Here is a 20218-nt window from a genome sequence, read left to right as displayed (position 1 = left end):
AACATATTTAACCATGTCTGCCCCAGGGTTGTTTTAATTATTTGAAATGTACGTTCTTTTCTTGATGACGAAGTATAACGACATTTTGGGAGAGGCTTCTTTATTTATGGTAAAAAATTCTTGTTTTGTTTGTTGATATGAAGGGAAACATGTGCATATTACTCTTTGACGTCATGAATATAAGCATTTGATTGTCTTTACTCTTTAGAGGTTTGTTTCTTTAAAATTTAACATATGGGCTTGCTGTGCGATAGAAATTGCTATTTGAGCAGAAATTATTCATTTTCGAGTTATTTTTCTTGATGTTGAGAGTATCTTTTTTTTGTGATGGTTCATATAGACATTTTGAATTATTGTAGTATAACGACTGTTAACAAGAAGTTACTAACGTCTTTCAGCTAAATGGATCTTTTGTTTTAATTGTCTTCGTGAATCACGTAAACATAACTATGTTCTACCTGTTTATGTCATTGCTTTTCCTTACACGTTTGTTTAGTATATTTATCGCTATTATTTCTTTTGACGTCTTCTTATAACAGTAAATTACTCTTCATATAAGAGTAATTTTGCATATTGTAAGTTGTTTTGGCATATGTACGCTGAAAAAAGAATATTACTAATGGCTAGTAATTTATAAGAACAAAATTCACATTATACGTCACTTTAATTTATGTTGATATGTTTTAACGCACGAGAACAAGAGAACTGAAATATTTTTATAACAATACAGTTATATGTAGCTACACAACAGCACACGCTGAACCTTTTAAATGTTTCAGTGCAGACAAGGACAACATAAGTAATCTGATTAGAAATAAAAAGTAATTGCTTTCTTCTAAGAGTTCTATTTTGTGTTAATACTTGTAACAAACTTCAGATTGCTTTCTAATTTGGAACGATGTCGAATATAGAAAATATAATTGTTTATACATAATTTTATTGGTTGGGATATTTTCTCATTAGACAAACGTGATTGTGAAGAAATTGTGTGTCAGTTTATGTACACAGCGAGATGAAAGAATATGTTAGTACGTCGGTTAAGCAATTTGCGAAACTCATCTCATTTATTGGCATGAAATTTACAGTCCATGACCGCCAACGTTCCAAATATTCATTCCCACACTTCACATTTAAGTCGAAATAGAATTCTACCGGTGTGTTTTCGCATACAAATGTTGCATTTTTCACAAGAAAGAGTTGACATGCGCTGGTTAATACAATTTGGTAAATATCCTATTTAAATCTGCACGACGAACATTGAAATAATCCAAAGAAAAAATAGTAAGGTAGTGTGTGCAAACGGGAAATATAAAAGATTAGCTTTTGACGGCTTGTCATTGGACCTGGGAGAAATGGAGCCTGAGTGTCTGAGGGTTTTGGCCTCCCGAGAAGCAAATGATTGCTAGCGATATTGATGCTAAAGTAGATGAATAGATATACGTTATGTGCGGTTTATAGAACGACAGGGGACTTTTCGACATCATATCCTTATAAAGGTGTTATTGGTTCTTGTTTCCAATGCTAAGTTTGTAAAGTTATATTGTAAGTTATTGCCTGGCGCCATCACGTCGTCTCCTTCCCGGTGTGTATTTGATGGAATAATTAAATATTGGATGTTGCCCATCTCCAAACATTCTACTACCTCCTATATTTACATTAAAAAATTATCATTTACGCAAAAAGACATTTAGATAACTGAGAATCGATCTGAGCTTCGCGGTCATACAACAGACAAACTTCAGGAGAGCAAACGTTTATCAATATAAGTACTGTCCATGATATTTCATCACAAATGATAGTGAGCGACTATGAAATAGAACGAAATTCTCTTACGATTCTCAACGTTGCCTTTCTCTATTTGCATTCTCTCATTTTTTCCCATTTGGTATCGATTCACCATTTCTTTGAAGTAAAGCTGACCTAAACTGAAAATCTGTCTGAAAACTGAAAATCCCTAAATGACTCAAACATTTACTTTGACACTATTTTATTGTTTTCTTTAAATAATTTTTGTGTAAAAAATTTGTTCGTATTTAATTTTCTAAATAACCACCAGTTAGTTAGATCAATGTTGACAAATCCGATCACGACTTCACGAAGCCTTTTGAAGCGCAATATCGATTTCTCTACAGCAGCGCATTTTTACCTGCAATCATATTGTGAATGAAAGTCTTTAACGTTGTGAAAAGCCCTTTTCAATTGTTCGGCTATGTTTAATTTGGGCTGCCCCGGCTTAACGTCACTTGCCTCGCTGCAGAGGCTGTGCAGACGCAGACATTCTGGCGAGAGAGGTGCTTACTTAATGAATCAGCGGGGGGCATTCCAGGCATTGCGCGTGCGCAAATTTTGTATGTTTATATCAGTAAGCAATTTCCTTTGACAGTCAGTTAGTGAAAATGACGCGCGGTACGAAGAGGTCATATGTAGCAGCTCAGTCCAATGGATCTGAACAAAACGTAAAGATTTTAAAAACTGGAACAAAACAAGAAATAAGGAAACGGCCATTATCGTTATTAGATAATTGTGCTAAAGCAGTTGCTTCTAAAATTTCATTTCAAGAAATCGAGGAGAAATTCGCCCGTATACCTGAGCCCGTGCAACTACGAGTAATATATTGGTCGTTTCCTAATGATGAAAAGGAGATTCGAATGTATTCTACTTCTGGTTTACACCAAGAGAAAATGCCATACGAATATGGGTTAAAATTGCTTGAGAAACGCGCCGTCAATAATGTTCTCCAAGTTGGTAAGTTTGTTGGACTTGTTTTCTTTTAAATATCTATTATTGTTTAGCCAGGTTGAATTTGATTCAAAAATATTTTTGGTTTTACTTGACATAATTGATCGAAGTAGTTAAAAATTTGTTTAATAATATTACATTTTTAGTGATATTTGTGATGATAAAGCATGACATATTTGTAAGTTTTTCCTCCCAACGGAGAGCTAGCGCCACAGTGTCTGCGGCTTTGTGCTGTATGTTAATGAGATTCTCAAAGATTCACGAGTGCTTGTACTAATTTCAAACTTAACTTATAACTTTGTAGAAATAATTTAACACTCTTCAACAGTAGAATGACACAAGTTATTTGCCTTTCCATTGAATCTTCGATTGGTTTTAAAATAAAATACTTGTCTTCTTTGTTGTGAAACTAAAGTAGCTACCAGTCGGGGGGGTTATTTAGGTAAAGCAATTTCTCTCCTGTGACGCGCGATTTATAACTTTGCCACAATTTGATATGGTATACAGTTACAAAATGAAAATGAATTTTGTGTGATGTCCGTAGTCAATATTATGTCAGGTGTTCAATTATGTTTGTTAAAGATGAGATATGGAAGAGTTGTAGCAAGGTTCATAATATAAACAATATTGCTGTGACGTTGTGATTGTCAGAGGGGACCTTTAGACACAATGTCTCAAGGCGCCAGGCTGGCGCCAGTCAAAGGACAGTCATTTGCATGCATTATTACAATCTTTGCAGGAGTAACTATATACTGCTGTTTATTATCATTTACTGTATATTCCCACAATAGACAACTTTTGTATGGAATAATTTTATATTTCTCGATGTATTCATTATTGGTTTTTATTAGTTTGAGACGATGGGAATTTAAGTGAGAATCGTTTTGTTTGTATTCTATGGTTTACTATTTAAGCGTCTGCTAAAGGCACTTTAAGAAATATTACCCCCTTGGCCTACTTATTAATCTACAGTATTTTTAACTTAAAGAAAGGGCCCCTGAAGTTTTAATTTTCTATGGAATTTCTTGCTTTTAACTCAATGTGAATTGCGGTTGAAACCTTTTGCTTAATGTGGTTTTAACATTTGCGTTTCGCTGTTTGTGTTAAAACATTTGATTAAGTGCGTTCGATTTCAAATGATTTATAGTCATTTGAAGACAATTAGCTCTGCTGCCTAACCAAAGTATATATTAAACAATACAAGAGAAGGGTACTTCCTTTTTTTAATGCATCATTTACTATATTTTATTACTATTATTGTCTTATCATAACGCAAGCCCAGACTTCAAATGATTTACTAATGACGACTAATGTTCAATTTAGGCTTTCATCTCAGTGGAACTGTTGTTGATGATGATGTAACATATAAAGTTTCGGTGAATTTTGATCGTTGTAAGATCACACGCGTATCGTGTAACTGCGGTAATAAAGACATTTTATGGTGTTCCCACGTTGTTGCTTTATCTTTGTATCGTCTTCGTTTTCCAAACGCAGTCACATTACGTGTTCCAATATCCGAGACGCTACTAAAAATGAACAGAAATCAACTTCAAAAACTGATACAGTATTTAATCACTGCTCATCATACAGAAATATTACCGACTGCCCAACACATAGCTGACGATATTTTCCTTGCGAAATCTGAAATAAACCTTCAGGAAGGCGCCCCCGACCCAACTGCTGGTGGGGCTGTTGAAGATGACAATAGATGGCATTTGGATGCAGAGCAAGTTCAAGAACAAGTTAAAACTTATCTTTCTCAAGGAACCACTGTAAATAGAGGAAAGCAACTTCAATGCATGTTTGCCAAGGTATTTTTTTCATATTTTGCTTTTTTTCCATACACAAGTATTATGATATTGATTTTGAATAAATTCTACATTTTTCATTCATTTATCGTACCAACTTTAACTTTTCAGGTACGTGAATTACTTCGCGTCAGAGATAGTAACGGAACAAGAATGTTGTCTCTTATTACGGAGCAGTTTTTGGCTGATACAAGATTACAACAAAATGCTATGACTGAAAAATGTCGTACACTTTGGGATCATCTTGGATCACTATGGATGTGTATTGCTCTCAATCCTGAAAGTGATGTACGAGACAAATTATGCTTAAAGAAAGAGCTAGAAATGTGGAGTGATCTTAAAGTTTGTCCAAGAGAAGATAATGATGATAAGCGTTCAATATTCTCAAGAGCAATATTTGCCTGCGGTCTTGACTGGAATAATGAACTACTTCAGAGAATATTAAAGTCTAATGTTGATGAACAATTGTCTTGGTCAGGTAAGAAAGATCATAAGTATTTCCTTTTATTGCACAATACACCAAATTCGTCTTATTGTTTTAACTTGTGCTTTTCATTTGCCAAGAATTTAGTTAATTGTTTTCAAAAGACGTCAAAGAAACCGGAAAATTTTTTTCTAAGAAAATACATGTTTCTTAGGTGTGGTAATTTTTTTTTAACAGAGGATGTATGTTTGTCCGCTGCCAGGATTGATGCATTAAAGACGCATGGTTTTAAGAAAGAAGCATTACATTTAGCTGTCGCAGTAACCAATGGTATGAAAGTACGACAGGACGAGATTTTACGTAATACAAAAGTTTTTTCCATTGTTACCTCAAGTGGATGGATTGGTAATGTTCTTGAACCTATTCCAACTCTTTACGATACGTTAATGGAAGGAAGCGATGGTGAAAGGAGATATGTTAACTTAGCTGTTGAAGTAGCGTTGATTGGACTCAGTCAGCACCGTTGTATGTCAAAATCAACATTCTCACAGCAGAAGTCAAACAATGAGGAAGAACAATTAATCGCTCAGCTCATGATGTTGAAACATGACGAATCTATTTTGAAAACAATACATGAGCAAGCGTCGAAAATTTTAGCAACAACTTCATCTCTAGGTAGTGGTTTGTGCGTTGATAAGAACAGTGTTCCCCTTCAAATATTTGCTCGATATTTATTCAACGTTTTAAAAGATGAAGATAAAGAACTTGCATTTAAACTTGCATTCAGTGCATTACAGTGTGAATTTGTCCTTAGTGAAACTTCAAGTGATTGGCACATATTCGAACATTTAACTGCTCAACAATGTGAACTTGCTGCTGTCATGATCAAATCTTGTAAAAATGATGTGGAAAATTTGAAGAAGGTTTTGTTGCTTATCAAGAAATACGTGCATAATCCTTCTTATTTATTCCGACTTGCACAAGATACGCTGAGACTAAAGACAGATGAAGATTGTGATGATGTCTGTGAGATCGTTCTCGATCTTGCTCTTCATATTTTAACGACAACAATAAACAAACCTAATGTTAGTAAACGACGTGATGTCATTCACTGGTTGATGGCTTGGTCATTACAGCTCGATAAATCTGTTATTGTGACGATCCTTCAAAATTGGCCGTCACTTTTTACCACATCAGAGATTATTAACTCTGTTGCACCTATTGTTTTATCGCAATGTGCTTCTCAAGAACTAAAACTTACTTCTTCGGAAAAAGAGTTCATTTATAGATACATTCGATCTTTGGCTCTCCAGTGCATTACTAAAGATCCACAACATTGTGCTTTATCTTCACTAACATTATGTGAAAGTGATTATGAGAGTTTCAACACCGCATACCGCATGATCGTTGATAGGGCTGGAGAGCTATCCTCTACACTTCTATTTGCTATTGCAAGATATATGGATCATAAAGATCACCCCGTTAAAGCTTTTCAACTTGCTGCGTTAGCTATAAAGCACTCCACTGTTGGAAACAACGAGCAACCTTGTGTTGGTGACGTACATTGGTCATGTGGTCTGGCTCATGCTTTGGGCAAAACTGAACTTACTCATATGATCTCACTTATTGTGAACGCAGTTCAATGTCCCACCGTTCTTTCAGATCTTCTGCATCGCTGTACTTTAACACCCGTAGGTGTTGCGCAAATTAACACAGGAACTCCAATTAAATTAACCTACAGCGATCAATGCTTACAGCCTTTAATTGAAGCTGCAATCAACGGTTTTGTTAGCTGCGTCCATAACCGTCTTACTCAAATTAGTCCTAAACATTACACTGACTTTAGTCATTTTCTCATGAAAGCAAAAGACGTTTTTCTTCTTGCAAAAGACGGTGAAAAACGATTTGAAGCTCTTATCGATAACATGAAGATATTGTATCGTGGAAAAAGAAAGTTGATGACGTTGCTCTCACAAAGACTGTGTTAGGATAGAAATTAGAAAACACATCGAAATGAAATATTATGAAATTTAAGTTATTGACAAAGATGTCAAAATTATTTGTTCATTTTTTGTAAATACGACAGAGAAATTATTGTACACGCCAATTATTTATTATGAAAAACCAAAGAAATCCTTATTAAAGAATCTGTATTTAAAATTTTGTGCGTTATTTGTGCGAAGATAATTATAATTATCTTCGAATTGTTCACACCTCTAGACATTTGGGGGGTCCAGTTTTGTGTAACTTAATCCATTTTGGATTTATCTTTCGTCAGATTATTTCGAGAAATACAGAATGAATTGAGAAAATAGAATTTATAAATAAACTTTTGCTTCAGAAGTTGGATTATGTTAAAAGATATTTTCAAGAAAACAAAGTTAAATGAAATTTCACCGACCGTGTCTGAATGTCGTTTAGATAGTAGAAAGTACAATCTCGGTGCAGAAGTTTCTATAGCAATTTTTCCAGACAGCCATTACACGCCATGTACTTTTAATGCAGTATATCTTCTTTTTTCGTATATCTAATCTAGACTTATCCAGTTGTTAAAGTAAAATCGCTTTCAAACGAAATCAGTCGGGAAGAGATGAATTATACGAATATTCATCCACCCATTCTATTCAATTGCGTTTCCCCCCAGAGGTAAACTGTTCAATTGCTGGCAAATTACACCGGTCACATTCGAAATACACTTTCATATTCCATCACCACGAAGTCAGTTTCTAGCGGATACCGGTTTTACAGGAACGAATTTTGGAATATAAACACATCCTCACTCTAGCATCGACAGTTTTAAAAAAACATTCCATCTTTCAATTGTGAGTATAACATGATTACTTTGCGGTACATTACTATCAAAATATAAAGCACAGTTGAAAACACACGTTATCATGTTTCAATATTTTTTATATTTTTTTCCTCTCCTTGAATGTCCTTGTTAATTTCAACTGATTACATACATACCCCACAGAGTAATCGTCTTGCTGTCTCATAAACAGGCTCTTAGACTTTGACACTTAGACTGATCTTAAGTATAGATTCAATGATTATTAGGAGAGACCAGACCATGTCTTTGGGTTGAACACATCTCACTCCTGAGAATCTCAATTACATAATTTTCATTTCTTGCTCACATGCAGAATATATTTTAGCGATAGTATTCATACAATTGGGAGTATCGATAGCAGGCTACGAAACAATTATCATGAGTTTTTCTATATTTAGTACACAGTAAAAGAAGAAACTGTTTGCTCGAAAAATAAATAACATCCAACAAAATCATTTACAGTTGTAAGTAATTTATGAAATTGTCTTCATATTTATAATGAAACATCAGTTCGGAAATTTTGTATAATTTGTTAAACTTGTAGCAATATTCGAAGAAACAGCTCTACAGCAACGATTCGATGTCGGAAACTAGATCCTGAAAAATCAAAATTATTTTCAATATTTTAGGCCGACAATGAAAACATATTATCACCAATACAAAAAGACGTTTACTGATATACGACATTCTTTATAGATATGAACTGAACACAAACCATTGGAGCGGTAGTTGGAGAATAACGTTTAATTGGCTTTCCTTCTCGATTGCAAAGAAACTGAAACAAATGTAAGCAAAACGTAATGATCAAAAACAAAATTTAAATGCAGAACAACGACTTGAGAAAATACCTTCGCGAAATTCCACTTAATGAAACTAAAATCAAAAGAAGAATATTTTAAATGTAGGAAAGATTACTCAAAAGCTTAATATTCCATCCATACCTTCCTAAAGTACCTTTCAACTGACTTTTTAAATATTTATACAGAGGCAAAGCATTAGAACCATTCACGTTTATTTTAGAAAACATATCAAACTCAACATTATAGCCAGCTACGAATTTTTTAATCTCTTCTTCTGAATTTGGTTCCTAATGTGTAATGAGGAAAAATACTTTTTAGTACAATTTAAAACTTGTGTAAATTAACAAACTAGCTGAAACAGTTAAAGCAGAATGATCTTACAACGATAAATTAACGACAACTTCGATCAGTTGTCTTTATGCAATTCGTGTTTGAATAAAATTCATCTGCGGAAAGCAATGTACAAATTACCTGACTCCCAAATTGATTACATGGAAATCCCAAAATTCTCAATCCGTGTTGTGAATAACGTTGATGAAGCTCCACTAACTGAGTGTAGTTCTTTGGTGTTAACCCTCAGAAAGATGCTACGTTAACAATTAACGTTACAAATCCTCTACAAACAAAATATTTAATTTATGCAATAAACATAAAAAGAGAATTAGGTATGTCTTTAATATAGGCATATGTACTTGTATGTTGAGAGAGAGACCATTGCACCATCAATGTCTTTTGCTTCAAACTCATAAATTGACTTTGCATTTTTGATTTTGTTATCAATTGCCTATAATCATAAATAAAGTTTGATCACAATGGATTGAATGATTGAATTATTCTTACTGCAAGAATTGACAATTGTTTGGAGACAGGACCATAAAATGAGGTATAAAATATTGCTGTCCATCATAGCATACCTCTTCACTAGATACAGTATTCACACCAGACTTTTCAAACTGTTTCAACCATGAGAGCACCTCAGTTTCATTCTCAAAAGCTAGTTTCAACACTAATAAAAGTGACACTTGTATAAGGCTTCTTAATTTTTCAACAGTTCTTCTACCTCATTAGAATTTTCACTTTTTACGATTAATGTGTACAATATGCAACAAACCACAATGCAAAGTATGCAGACAATAATTGCTTTACCATAAACGAGACTTTATTTACAAAGCATAGTGGAGGTTAGCAGAGAAAGATGATGGATGATCATGTTTTTGGTGAAGACATATTTTACCTTAAAAACATGATGTCCATTGAGCAGAGAATAAATATATGAATTACCTCCAATTTGAAGATTGGATAGCTTCAAAACAACACCATTCTCAACTCTATTGTCGATGCTTACAGAAGCATCTTTAAGATCGTATTTTTGGTAAGGAGATGCTTGCTGAAAATTGATCAGGATTAAAACAAAAAACATCCAACATATTGAAACTTGTTTTCTTACTTACCAAATCAGATTTAAACTCATAAAGAGTGTCATCTGCACTTTTTAATACAAAATAATGCTTGCATGAGAACACAGCACCAGGTTTTTTTGCCCAGGAGTATTTTGCTCCACACTCACTTCTTAAAGAAGCAACACTAGGTCCAGATTCACCATTCATTGGTGGATCTAAGGATAGAAAACAAACAATTTGTTGAATTGCCTGCTGTTAAATTAAAACAAAAATTGTCAAATCAGCTTTGCTAACCATCTTCTTTGAATCTATAAAATAGATAATTGTCTTTAAAATGATGTCTGTCCAATACATGATGAATAAGATTGGCATTGAGAAGATCCTAAACACAAAAACTGTGATAAATAAATTGAAATTTTTAAAATTATATTTATTAACATATTTTGTTGGATTATTATTTTTCAGTTTTGTTTTCTTTTGTGTTTTTCTGTATTGGTTTAGTAATCAATGAGCAAACACAGGAAAAGGAATATAAAACCGACTGTAAAGATGTGGTAACGAAACCAAAAACAAAATTACTTCACTTCCAAAGACAATATTTCAAATGAAATATTAAAATACATGTGAACTAACTTCGCCAATTTTGACAGCTTGAGTCCGTGTCGATGCGTGACCTTTCGATAACAACCAGTCAACCAAGACAGACCCTATTAAGTAAATATCAAATCACGAGACTGTTGTCACTGTATAACAAACTTACATTAATTTAACATAGTTTCATTTTTCTTACCTACAAAACAAGATGAATATGTCTTTAGTAGATAAGTACGATCTGTAATGACGAATGTTTCATCGCTCTTTATTTCAATAGACAAATCTTTTAACTAGGAAACAAATGTTAATCATACATGATTTACCATGATAAATGATAAAAATAAGGAATTTTATTTTATATTATGCTTTCATTTCAACCTTTTGAAGGCTCTCCTGACAGCTCATTATAAATCTTTTCGTGTGGTTAGTATTGCTTGTTCAAAACTTTGTTCAAATAAGCATCTTGCAGAGTCATACAAGGGACAAAGGACACTTCTTGCTTCGATTGAATTTAATTAAAGTCATGGGTTCAGTGATATTTGTAGCATCCAAAACAATGAAAGCCGGAAGTTTAGCTAGCGGAACGACTTAATTATGAAATCAAGAATGCCCTAAAAGACATAGCGAGTCTAAACAACATTTCCTCTTGACAATAGTCGTGATTGTAATAGATATCAATTTTTTGATTTTGCTTTAGTCAACTTTTACTTCAGTGTCAAAATATTTGATTTTTCTTATCCCGAAACTGCGAGCTTGAAGAATGTTTATGTCGTTGTCAGAGCAACGCATTAAGCGTCTTATTGCGTCATTAATACGTTTTTCCATCAATTGAGTGGACTTCGTTGTAATGTATGTTTATTCTGACAAACTGAGCAGCAGTATGCACTCGATGTGCAACAGTATCAAATGTAATTGAAAATATGAAAAATGATTTTTATTGATGAGTTTTGTATATATTTGGACGAAAATCCTTACATTGAAATGCTGAAAACACAGTGAGAAGACCACTGGACAAGACTGATAAATGACACAATGACAAGTATTACATTACCTCACTTTGATAGATGGGAAAGACTCTGATTAAGTCCACCAGTCGCATTGATCACCTATTAAAATTGCAGAAGAATCGAATGTTTTCTTAAATTATGTGGAGGATTTACTATGTTATGCATAAAACACACAGAAAAATGGTATTGTTTATGGTTTTAAATAGAAAATTGACGCGAAATATTGATAGCAAAAAAACACAAAGGTGAAGAGATAAAAGTTGACAAGTGACAGTCTTCTTTCGTTAGAAGGAATATGACAGAAGTTATTAACGAAAATACAAACTTAAAGCATGAGATAGATTTAGAGAAACGGACTCAACGGGAAAACTCTCTTCAAGGACAAGCTTGGATTACTAAAAATAGAACGAAAAAAAGAATTCATGCTAATCTTTCTGGTACAAAATATCCACTAGGTAAGGTCACTTGTGACATGTGGAAACAAAAAAAACATTAAAAATTTTTTAGCAAACTGAGTAATTATTAGAAGAAATATTATAATCTAATGTTATGTCTATATTATTTATACATTTGCGTCGTGAAATACGTCTCTATTTTCATAGTTCAGGAAGTAGTTATGCACATGGGCTTTGCAATTGTCAAGGAAACAGACGTCAATTGGTAAGATGTTCAGATATGAGTTAAGATATTTTCAATTGATTGTGATCTAAAACCAAATGGTGCATCCATCATTGTTAACTATTTTAATACAATTTATCAATAAAAAAAATTGTCATTCACAAGTAATTGTCATGCCTGATACATATAGTGCTTTTAAGAAATTGTGGAAATACAATTTATATTTTTTATAGTTACTTCATTTGGAATGATTCATCTGTTCATATGGAAAAAATTGTTAAATTAAAGTCTTATCAGGTTAAAAATATTACACAACAATCTCATCATAATTATCTAGGATGATCATTTGGATATTTTTGTCAGATTTATGTCTGTGGAATTATTTTTATTTAATCTAAAAATATTATTAATATTTTTTACTAGAGAATCAATCATTTCCATGGAATGGGAGAAATTTGTAGAAAAGATTCTCTTGCCAGAAATATGTCACGGTAATGATAATTCAACCAAATTTTTAGTATGAGGATGTGTAATAATTAAACTACAGTTTAGTTCTTAGTTTTCATTCAATTGTTTTATATTTAGAATAAAGAGGATGTTTCCTCTGGATTATAATTTTGTTCCAAATACTTGGATTTTGCCTGCCGAGTATCTTTTTAATTATTTCATATGAGAAGTTTTGTAGATACATTATTAATACACTGAGTACTTGTTTTTCAAAAAGCACAAAAAAGGCAGCTTTTACCTATTCCACTCTTAAGTTCATAGTTTCAACACAAAGTAGCATTGAAATTGGTATAACGCTTTAAAATCTCTATGTAGCAATGTTCATAAATCATTTTTCCTGTCTGTTTATGACTGAGTTTGTTTTGCAAAAGCTACGTAACACAATTCAAAATATGTTACATTTCCTTATGAAATCATAATTCCTTTTTATGGAATTCATTATTGAAATCAAACATTGAACACAAAATTGAACACCAGAAGAGGGGACCAGGATTTTTGTTTGCAGAATTTACAGCACTTCTCTGTCTCAAGTTTTCCAAGATATGAAAAATACTAGAAAAGACTTTATCTATTGTGAAAAAAGTTGTCTGTAATTACTGTCCTTGACACAACCTTCAGAAATACACTATTTGATAACTATTGCAAAGATTTAAAGAACAAAAAAAAGATAGAGATTTTCATCGTCAAACCTTCAAATGGTGCCATGGGAAATGGGTAAGAATCGGACAATTTTGACAAACTAATTAAAAATGTCTTTTTAAAGCGGCATTTTATCATATTTTAGTGAATGAGTTTTTTCACAGGTGAATGTGAAAATATGACTTGTTTGCAAGAAATGAATTGTTTTAAAATGCTAATAAAACGACCATTTTATGAATTATTGTGCATTAGCTATATAATATTTGTGTTTCGTGACTATACATAGTTTAATTTATCCTTTTAGAATTTATCTCATGAAAAACGATGAACGTGTTCGCGTTAATGGTCAAATGATCGTACAGGATTACATCAGAAAGGTCAGTATTATTTAAATTGTTTATGATACGAAATTTTATCATGAATCTCTCGAATTGATTTGATTGCATTGAAAAGAATACATAAAATGACTTTATAATCTCTTCAGTATAATTGACTTGCAAACTGCTTGCAAATGACATAGTTATGACATCGCAGAGCATAATAACATTATAAAGACCATTTAAATTTTCCTCATCGTTAGAATATTTTATGCTCCAATACAACAATTTGATGAGTAATTGTGTAAATGAATATATTTTTGAAGGCGCCAAATTTAGATATTTTAAGGCCAACTGTCGATAAAAACTATTTTTATTCATTTTGTTAATTATGCAATACGACGTTACAACGACGTCAATTGCACAGTGAAGAAAAGTTACATATCTTCAGAAGAAATAAAATAACCCATTTCTGTTGAAGAAGTTATGTAGTCATTTAAAATTTTCTTTACTGTGCAATCAGAAAAAACTATCCCAATTTTGGTGCACTTTTATAAAAATGTTTTCTTTATAATGGCGAGTTAACTTTATATATTTTTGATTACTGAAGAAATCAATACTAGTGCCCCGTGTCCAAGCTTTTACCTTGAGATGGTTTTGAAAACTGTCCTTCGATATAAGAAATATTTAAAGCCATTAAAAAAGAAAAATTTATTCTAATCAAATTGAAATATTTTTAGCCAATGCTTGTGGATAATTATAAGTTTGACCTAAGAATATATGTACTCGTGACAAGCTGTGATCCGCTGAGAATCTTTATTTATAAAAATGGCTTGGTAATATGAATTCTTGCTTTGCTATTTTTTAACTCTCTTTATAATTCTTTAGATAATTTATTTTACATGTAAAATCATCGTTTATTTATACTTCTCTATAGGTGAGATTTAGCACTGAATGTTACAATGATCCAAACGACAATAATATGGTAAGTACGTAGAACAGTACTTATTTTAGCTACTTCAAGATTATGTATTGCTGTTTGTATAAACAGTCGATGAATAGCTATATACTGATCTTGACCCGAATACAAATCCTTTTGATAATCCTGAGCAATTCCAATAATTTATATAAAACAAAAAAACTTATTGGTTACAGCAATCGGACCAGATGGTAAAAACAGCGTAGTTTCGTCGTTCATAAAATTGTGGGCCGAAGTTATCAATATATCATAATTTGCAAAAAGTATGAGATTTCTTTCATTTTTAGAGCGATTTGTTCATGCATTTAACAAATTATTCCGTCAACAAACACAGCGAGAAATTTTCACGAGATGAGGACGCAAGTAAAGGAAGTAAAAGGTTTTCGTGTTCATTTCAAATATTATGTTATTTTGTTGATTAACACGACCATTTGTTTGGTTAGTAATTAATACGTCTATTGAAGAAAAGTAATGTACATATGTCTGATGGTTTATATGTAAGGGATGGACTCGCACTGTCTTTTTTACTGATTGTTATATTACTGACATCCTTTTATGTATATTTAGGTCTTTGACATTCTTTAATGAATGGTTGAGAAAAAATGATTACAATGTTGCAAATATTTGGAGCGATATAACGGTTAGAATAACCTGCTGTTTGTTATTAACTTTATCATATATTTTGTAAAAGACAACCACAAATTTTATTTCTCAAACTTGAAGTCTACGATTAGCCTGTAATTGAAAGCGATCTCTTTTTTCAACTCTTCTGTAGTTTTGTTGACAAAGACATGATTGTACTTCCTTTTCTTAGTTTATAACATTGATAACTTTTTCTTGATAATATTTCACCTAAGGAGTAATTATTTATAATTATTTCATCTTTCTACGTTTCAGGATGTCATCGTAAAAACATTAATTGTTTCTCAGCCTCATCTCCTACATGCTTACAAATTATGTCGACCAGGATCTCATCCAAGTTTACCCAGTGTTTGTTTTGAGATTTTAGGTTTTGATATTTTACTGGATCACAAAGCAAAACCTTGGTTACTGGAGGTGTGTTGTAGCAAGAATACTGTATATTTCATTTACATACAAGTTCCACGACATTTTAGTATTTATTCATGTTCGTTAAACTTTTCTTCTTTAAATGTACGTCTAAAAAATAGCATTGCATTCTACGTATCTTGTAACTTTTTTTTACCTTCAGGTAAATCGATCTCCTAGTTTCGGCACTGATTCAAAGCTTGATTATAACATTAAAAGTGGATTATTACGAGACACAATAAAGTTGTTGAATATAAAGTAAAATATTATTGTGCTTTTAAAATTACATTACAATAATGTATTGATAGCGAGGAAAATTTGAAAAATTAAATGATCATGAATATATTTTAACATTGATTATTGCAACAGAATTAACACGTGACGCTTGAATTGCTATCCGTCATAAAATTTAGATCAAGTGATAAATTACGTGGAGTGATGACCGAAAAAAAACAAAGTCGACGACGTCTGTTGAGTCAACCATCTAGAAATGATAGGAATTTGTCTGTAAGTAGATAAAATGGCTTTACTATATCATTTTTCGACCCATGATATTTGTTTCCAGAGAATTTTTGATAATTTTTTATTATTTATTTATTTATAATTTTTGATAATTTTTTATAATTTATTTATTCAAGTATATTATATTTTTTAGGAAAGTGTTGCTCGTAGAATGGACGTGAATAAACGAAAAATTCTATTGGTTAGTATTTATCATTTTCAAATATATCTCAGTTTTAATATTACGCAGAAGTTGAGAAAAAGTTGAGGAGAGGAGAAGTTGAAAAAACAACTCTCGATTGAGCGTTGACAAAACTCACATTTTGTCAAAGTTGTACATTGTGATTGTCAAATGAACAACAGTTTACTGCTGATATGGAAAAGAAGGAATGTATCATTAAACTGACCTGAAGCGAGGTTTTCCTGGTCATGAATAAATGTCATTTCTATTCATACATAAATCTGGAACCACTCTGAGTCTACAAATATTTATGGATAATCTCACCAATAATATGCGAGATAATAAAGATGACGTTTTATGAAACATTTTACGTCATGAGGTTTTCAACGACATTTTCTTTTATACTTAACTGAATATTTTTAGAAAGAACAGTTGGCAAGTTTAAGGAGAAATTCTTCCAGAGAAGATCATGAATTTAGGAATTTGGTTAGTGACTGTTTTTCTCTTCGAATTTTTATTGACGCTCAAAGTTTAAATCTATGCTGTTTCATATCTTTTGATGTGGTTTCAATTTTGCTGTACATACATATTACATAAAGTCTTCATTTTTCATTATGTTACTAATTTCTATTTTAAAGGGACAATTTGAGCGAATATACCCACCTTACAATAAGGAAAAGTTACAATATTACGACAAATTACTTGACGGTGCAATGAAGTTATTTTCGTCAGGTATTATTTTAAAAGTTTAAAAAATTTCTCAGTCATTTCTCTAAGGCAAGAATTTCATATATTTTTATTAAGGAAAACCAGTTACAACTCCTACAAAGCAATCTCCTTTTGTTAACTTGAAGGTATGAACTTTTTAATGACTTACTTCAATACTTTGTTAATTAAAGACTATAAAAAGAGACATATATTTATAACATGTGTTAGGAGGAAGAAGTGCTGGATCTGTTAAATGAATGTGAAACTAACGAATGTACAATTTTGATAATGATAAACTTTCAATCAAAGGACCAAAGGTTTTTATTTTTTCAAAATATTGTTTATCATAAAAACATGTTATCTATTACAAAATATTTTTCTGTTCTTCGAAATACGCTCTTGTATATCAATTCATGATTAAATGGTTTCTTTTAGCCGTTGTCATCAATGCCAAGTGCAAAGGATGAACTGAATAACACAGAAGATCGTGATGATTTCAATATTCGTGTTTATCGTTCAAGGAGTGTTTCGTCAAAACATAAACGTTCAAGGCCAACTACAGCCCTTGTTGCTAGAAAAAAATCTACGGTGACTCCAAGGAATTCAAGAATGACAAAATCTTCAGTGAACTGAGAGAATCTCCTACCACTGTAATGTCCTCAATTCATTCAAAAATGATTTATTCATTTCGTGAATTTTCATGCAGTAGTCATTGTTTCATTTTCTTTCTATCACTGACGAAGAATGTTTGATACTGTTCTGTAAATTTCTGATCATTACTATTATTTATTTATTTGTAAATGTATTGTTATTATACTCAGTCAACTGCAAAGTAATTACATAACAGCTAGCACTACCAAAGGCTTCCTCACTTGAAATATTTTCTTCTTCAACAGAATTTCGAGAAAAATGACGAATTGACGCGACGAACGTTAATGTTGCTCAATGAAATGAAAATAAAATTTCCTGGAAAAACGGAAGAAGAGGCTAGCCATGTTTTAAACCAAGTAATTAATATAATATCGTACAATTATCTAACTTATTTGTACTGAGATGAAAACCGTTTGGAGGTCGTTTCTTTATTAAATTTTAACTATATAAGAAATCTGGTTTATATAACATCTCTGTATTTCACTTTATCCAGTAGATAAAACTAGTTTTTTTATCGACCATTTTTGTCTTTGACATTTTATATACCTATTCATTTTATTTCAAAAACCGTTTTGTTCTTGAGTACTTGATAACGTTGTTCTTACATCAAAATTCTGCCATTGCGACTTCAAGTAATATCTTCATTTCATCGTTCGTGATGAAAACATCGCTCTATTTAGGTTAGTGAAAGTTGGACGTATCATAAACCAAGGGTTGCTCATTATTGGTTAGGAAAACTAGATTCTGTAAAGAGACGAAAGGTAATGCTTAATGAAACTCTTTTTATCGTAAGAATGATGAAGAATGACATATACAATGCATGAAAAAAGCCTGGTGAATAAAATCGTATTCGAAATAATCTCATACTTCAATAGATAATCGATATTGTAAAAGAAAATGTGAGATCAATTTTACATCAAATTTGGGGAGTTAGTGATAATGACAAGTTAAAACTTTCAAGATTGTTTACAAAACTGTTCAACCGAATGTTATGGAGAAATGGTCAGGGATTATGGAATTGCTTTACAATGTTTGGGTGAGTTCGGCTCGTTTTTATTGCCTGTCTACTACTGCAAAAGTTGAGTTAAAGAAAAGGCGTACAGCAATCCATTTTTCGTTGCTTATTGAACTCTATTGATTTTAACCATAATACACTTAACTTCTACGTACGAGCTATTTTAATCTCATCTTAAATTGTTTAGACTCTACTGCGAGTTAATTTAACTTTAAACGAGAGTTGAACTAAACATAAGTTAATTCAATCTTAAACAGGAGTTGATTCATTCCTAATTTCTTATCGAGGAAAGTTTTGGTGTTGATTTGACATTGTAATCATATCATTTAACACAGGCAGGGCGACTTAAATCAACTCTATCGACAAAGTTGTTTCAACTCAATAAAAATAACAATGTTTGATTTTTATCTTGATTCTACTTAAATAAGATTCGTACATAATATTGCATTAAGAGCAATATTCTCTGTAATATTTAACCTATGTTAAAATGTTAGAACGTTCAAAGATACCTTAATCTACAAAATTTCTTACCTTTATCTTCACATTCCTTCACTTCAAAAATTCATTGAATTACATTCTAAAGCAAGGATACTATCTGCTTAGTTAAAAGTAATAAAGTATCCCATACAATTGACTGTAGGAACTCCTGGCAAACAATGTTTAACAAAAGTTCTGACTCATTATCAGAGGTAAGTTAATTTTGTAATTGTACATAGTTTCATTACTCACTTTTTATTCAACCTTTTGTGATCATGACATTACAGCTCGAGATGTCTTGTTGTCGTCAAACCGTATCTTTGTGTAAAGAATGCCTTCTTGTGGTTTATGTTTTTTCTACGACTGAAAGCAGACATTATCGTGGTGAATATAACCCTCTGAAGACATATACTTGACATCAGACCTTACCAGATCAGACTCATGTGAAACTTAATGCGTGGTTTTTAGCAAAATGACAAATTCTGGCGATTTTTCACCTATTGATCATGCATTACGAGGATGTAGGAAATGTGTCGATGTAAAAATGATTTACATAATGGCTTTGAAAATTTTATTACAAGCTAGAACTTAATGAAAATTGTTATGTACGCTGTTTGTATCATCAGGTTAGCCGGTTTTTTATGTATGAAACCAAAGGTTATTGTTTGGAGGTCAACTTTCACTTATGCTTGAATACTTGTTTACAAGTTTTCTCGTCATGCAAACTAAATATGGATTGAACAAACTAGGTCATGGATATTAGAAATAATTGGTAATAGGCACTCGTTCGGCATTTGAGTATTTAATTTTTTCTATGATACAATGGCTATATAGTAATCTCTAACATTTTCTGATCTGTTGATTACGTCACACGTCACATGACATGCTACGCTAACATTCAAAAAGTATTTTTTATTTTTTTGCACTAGTGTTTCACTTGCATGTTCAAAATTGTTTAAAAATTCCGTTAAGTATG

At 31.9% G+C, this 20218-nt stretch overlaps 3 protein-coding genes across 3 annotated transcripts; 2 read left to right on the top strand and 1 right to left on the bottom strand.

Moving 5' to 3' along the window:
* The first annotated feature begins 2371 nt into the window (after window positions 1–2371).
* Window positions 2372–7131, top strand: LOC124445375 (zinc finger SWIM domain-containing protein 5-like). Its single transcript, XM_046996101.1, has 4 exons — window positions 2372–2745; window positions 4063–4550; window positions 4659–5025; window positions 5209–7131. The coding sequence occupies exons 1-4, from the start codon at window positions 2397–2399 to the stop codon at window positions 6957–6959; spliced, it is 2955 nt and encodes a 984-aa protein (XP_046852057.1). The 5' UTR covers window positions 2372–2396; the 3' UTR covers window positions 6960–7131.
* Window positions 7132–8090: 959 nt separating this feature from the next.
* Window positions 8091–11118, bottom strand: LOC124445385 (phosphatidylinositol 3,4,5-trisphosphate-dependent Rac exchanger 1 protein-like). The gene is made up of 13 exons (XM_046996110.1): window positions 10974–11118; window positions 10792–10885; window positions 10635–10708; window positions 10296–10383; window positions 10053–10216; window positions 9883–9988; window positions 9516–9607; window positions 9294–9385; window positions 9073–9217; window positions 8743–8888; window positions 8650–8674; window positions 8517–8576; window positions 8091–8398 (listed from the first exon to the last, which is right to left on the bottom strand). Exons 1-13 carry the CDS (start codon window positions 10998–11000, stop codon window positions 8366–8368), a joined length of 1146 nt encoding a protein of 381 aa, XP_046852066.1. The 5' UTR covers window positions 11001–11118; the 3' UTR covers window positions 8091–8365.
* Window positions 11119–11319: 201 nt separating this feature from the next.
* On the top strand, window positions 11320–19918 carry LOC124445396 (tubulin polyglutamylase TTLL7-like). The gene is given in 25 exon segments (XM_046996123.1): window positions 11320–12057; window positions 12205–12262; window positions 12454–12517; window positions 12644–12711; window positions 12806–12868; window positions 13346–13441; window positions 13671–13743; window positions 14424–14519; window positions 14621–14668; window positions 14950–15041; window positions 15230–15302; window positions 15560–15718; window positions 15873–15967; window positions 16123–16216; window positions 16365–16412; window positions 16815–16877; window positions 17030–17123; window positions 17196–17245; window positions 17535–17730; window positions 17733–17749; window positions 17996–18106; window positions 18431–18511; window positions 18626–18786; window positions 19406–19454; window positions 19530–19918. Coding segments are annotated over 25 exon segments (2238 nt in total). The 5' UTR covers window positions 11320–11897; the 3' UTR covers window positions 19659–19918.
* Window positions 19919–20218: the final 300 nt, after the last annotated feature.

The sequence above is a fragment of the Xenia sp. Carnegie-2017 genome, unplaced genomic scaffold (genome assembly GCF_021976095.1).
Source record: "Xenia sp. Carnegie-2017 unplaced genomic scaffold, XeniaSp_v1 HiC_scaffold_1, whole genome shotgun sequence".
Taxonomy (NCBI): domain Eukaryota; kingdom Metazoa; phylum Cnidaria; class Anthozoa; order Malacalcyonacea; family Xeniidae; genus Xenia; species Xenia sp. Carnegie-2017.
This window is presented reverse-complemented; position numbering and strand designations above follow the sequence as displayed.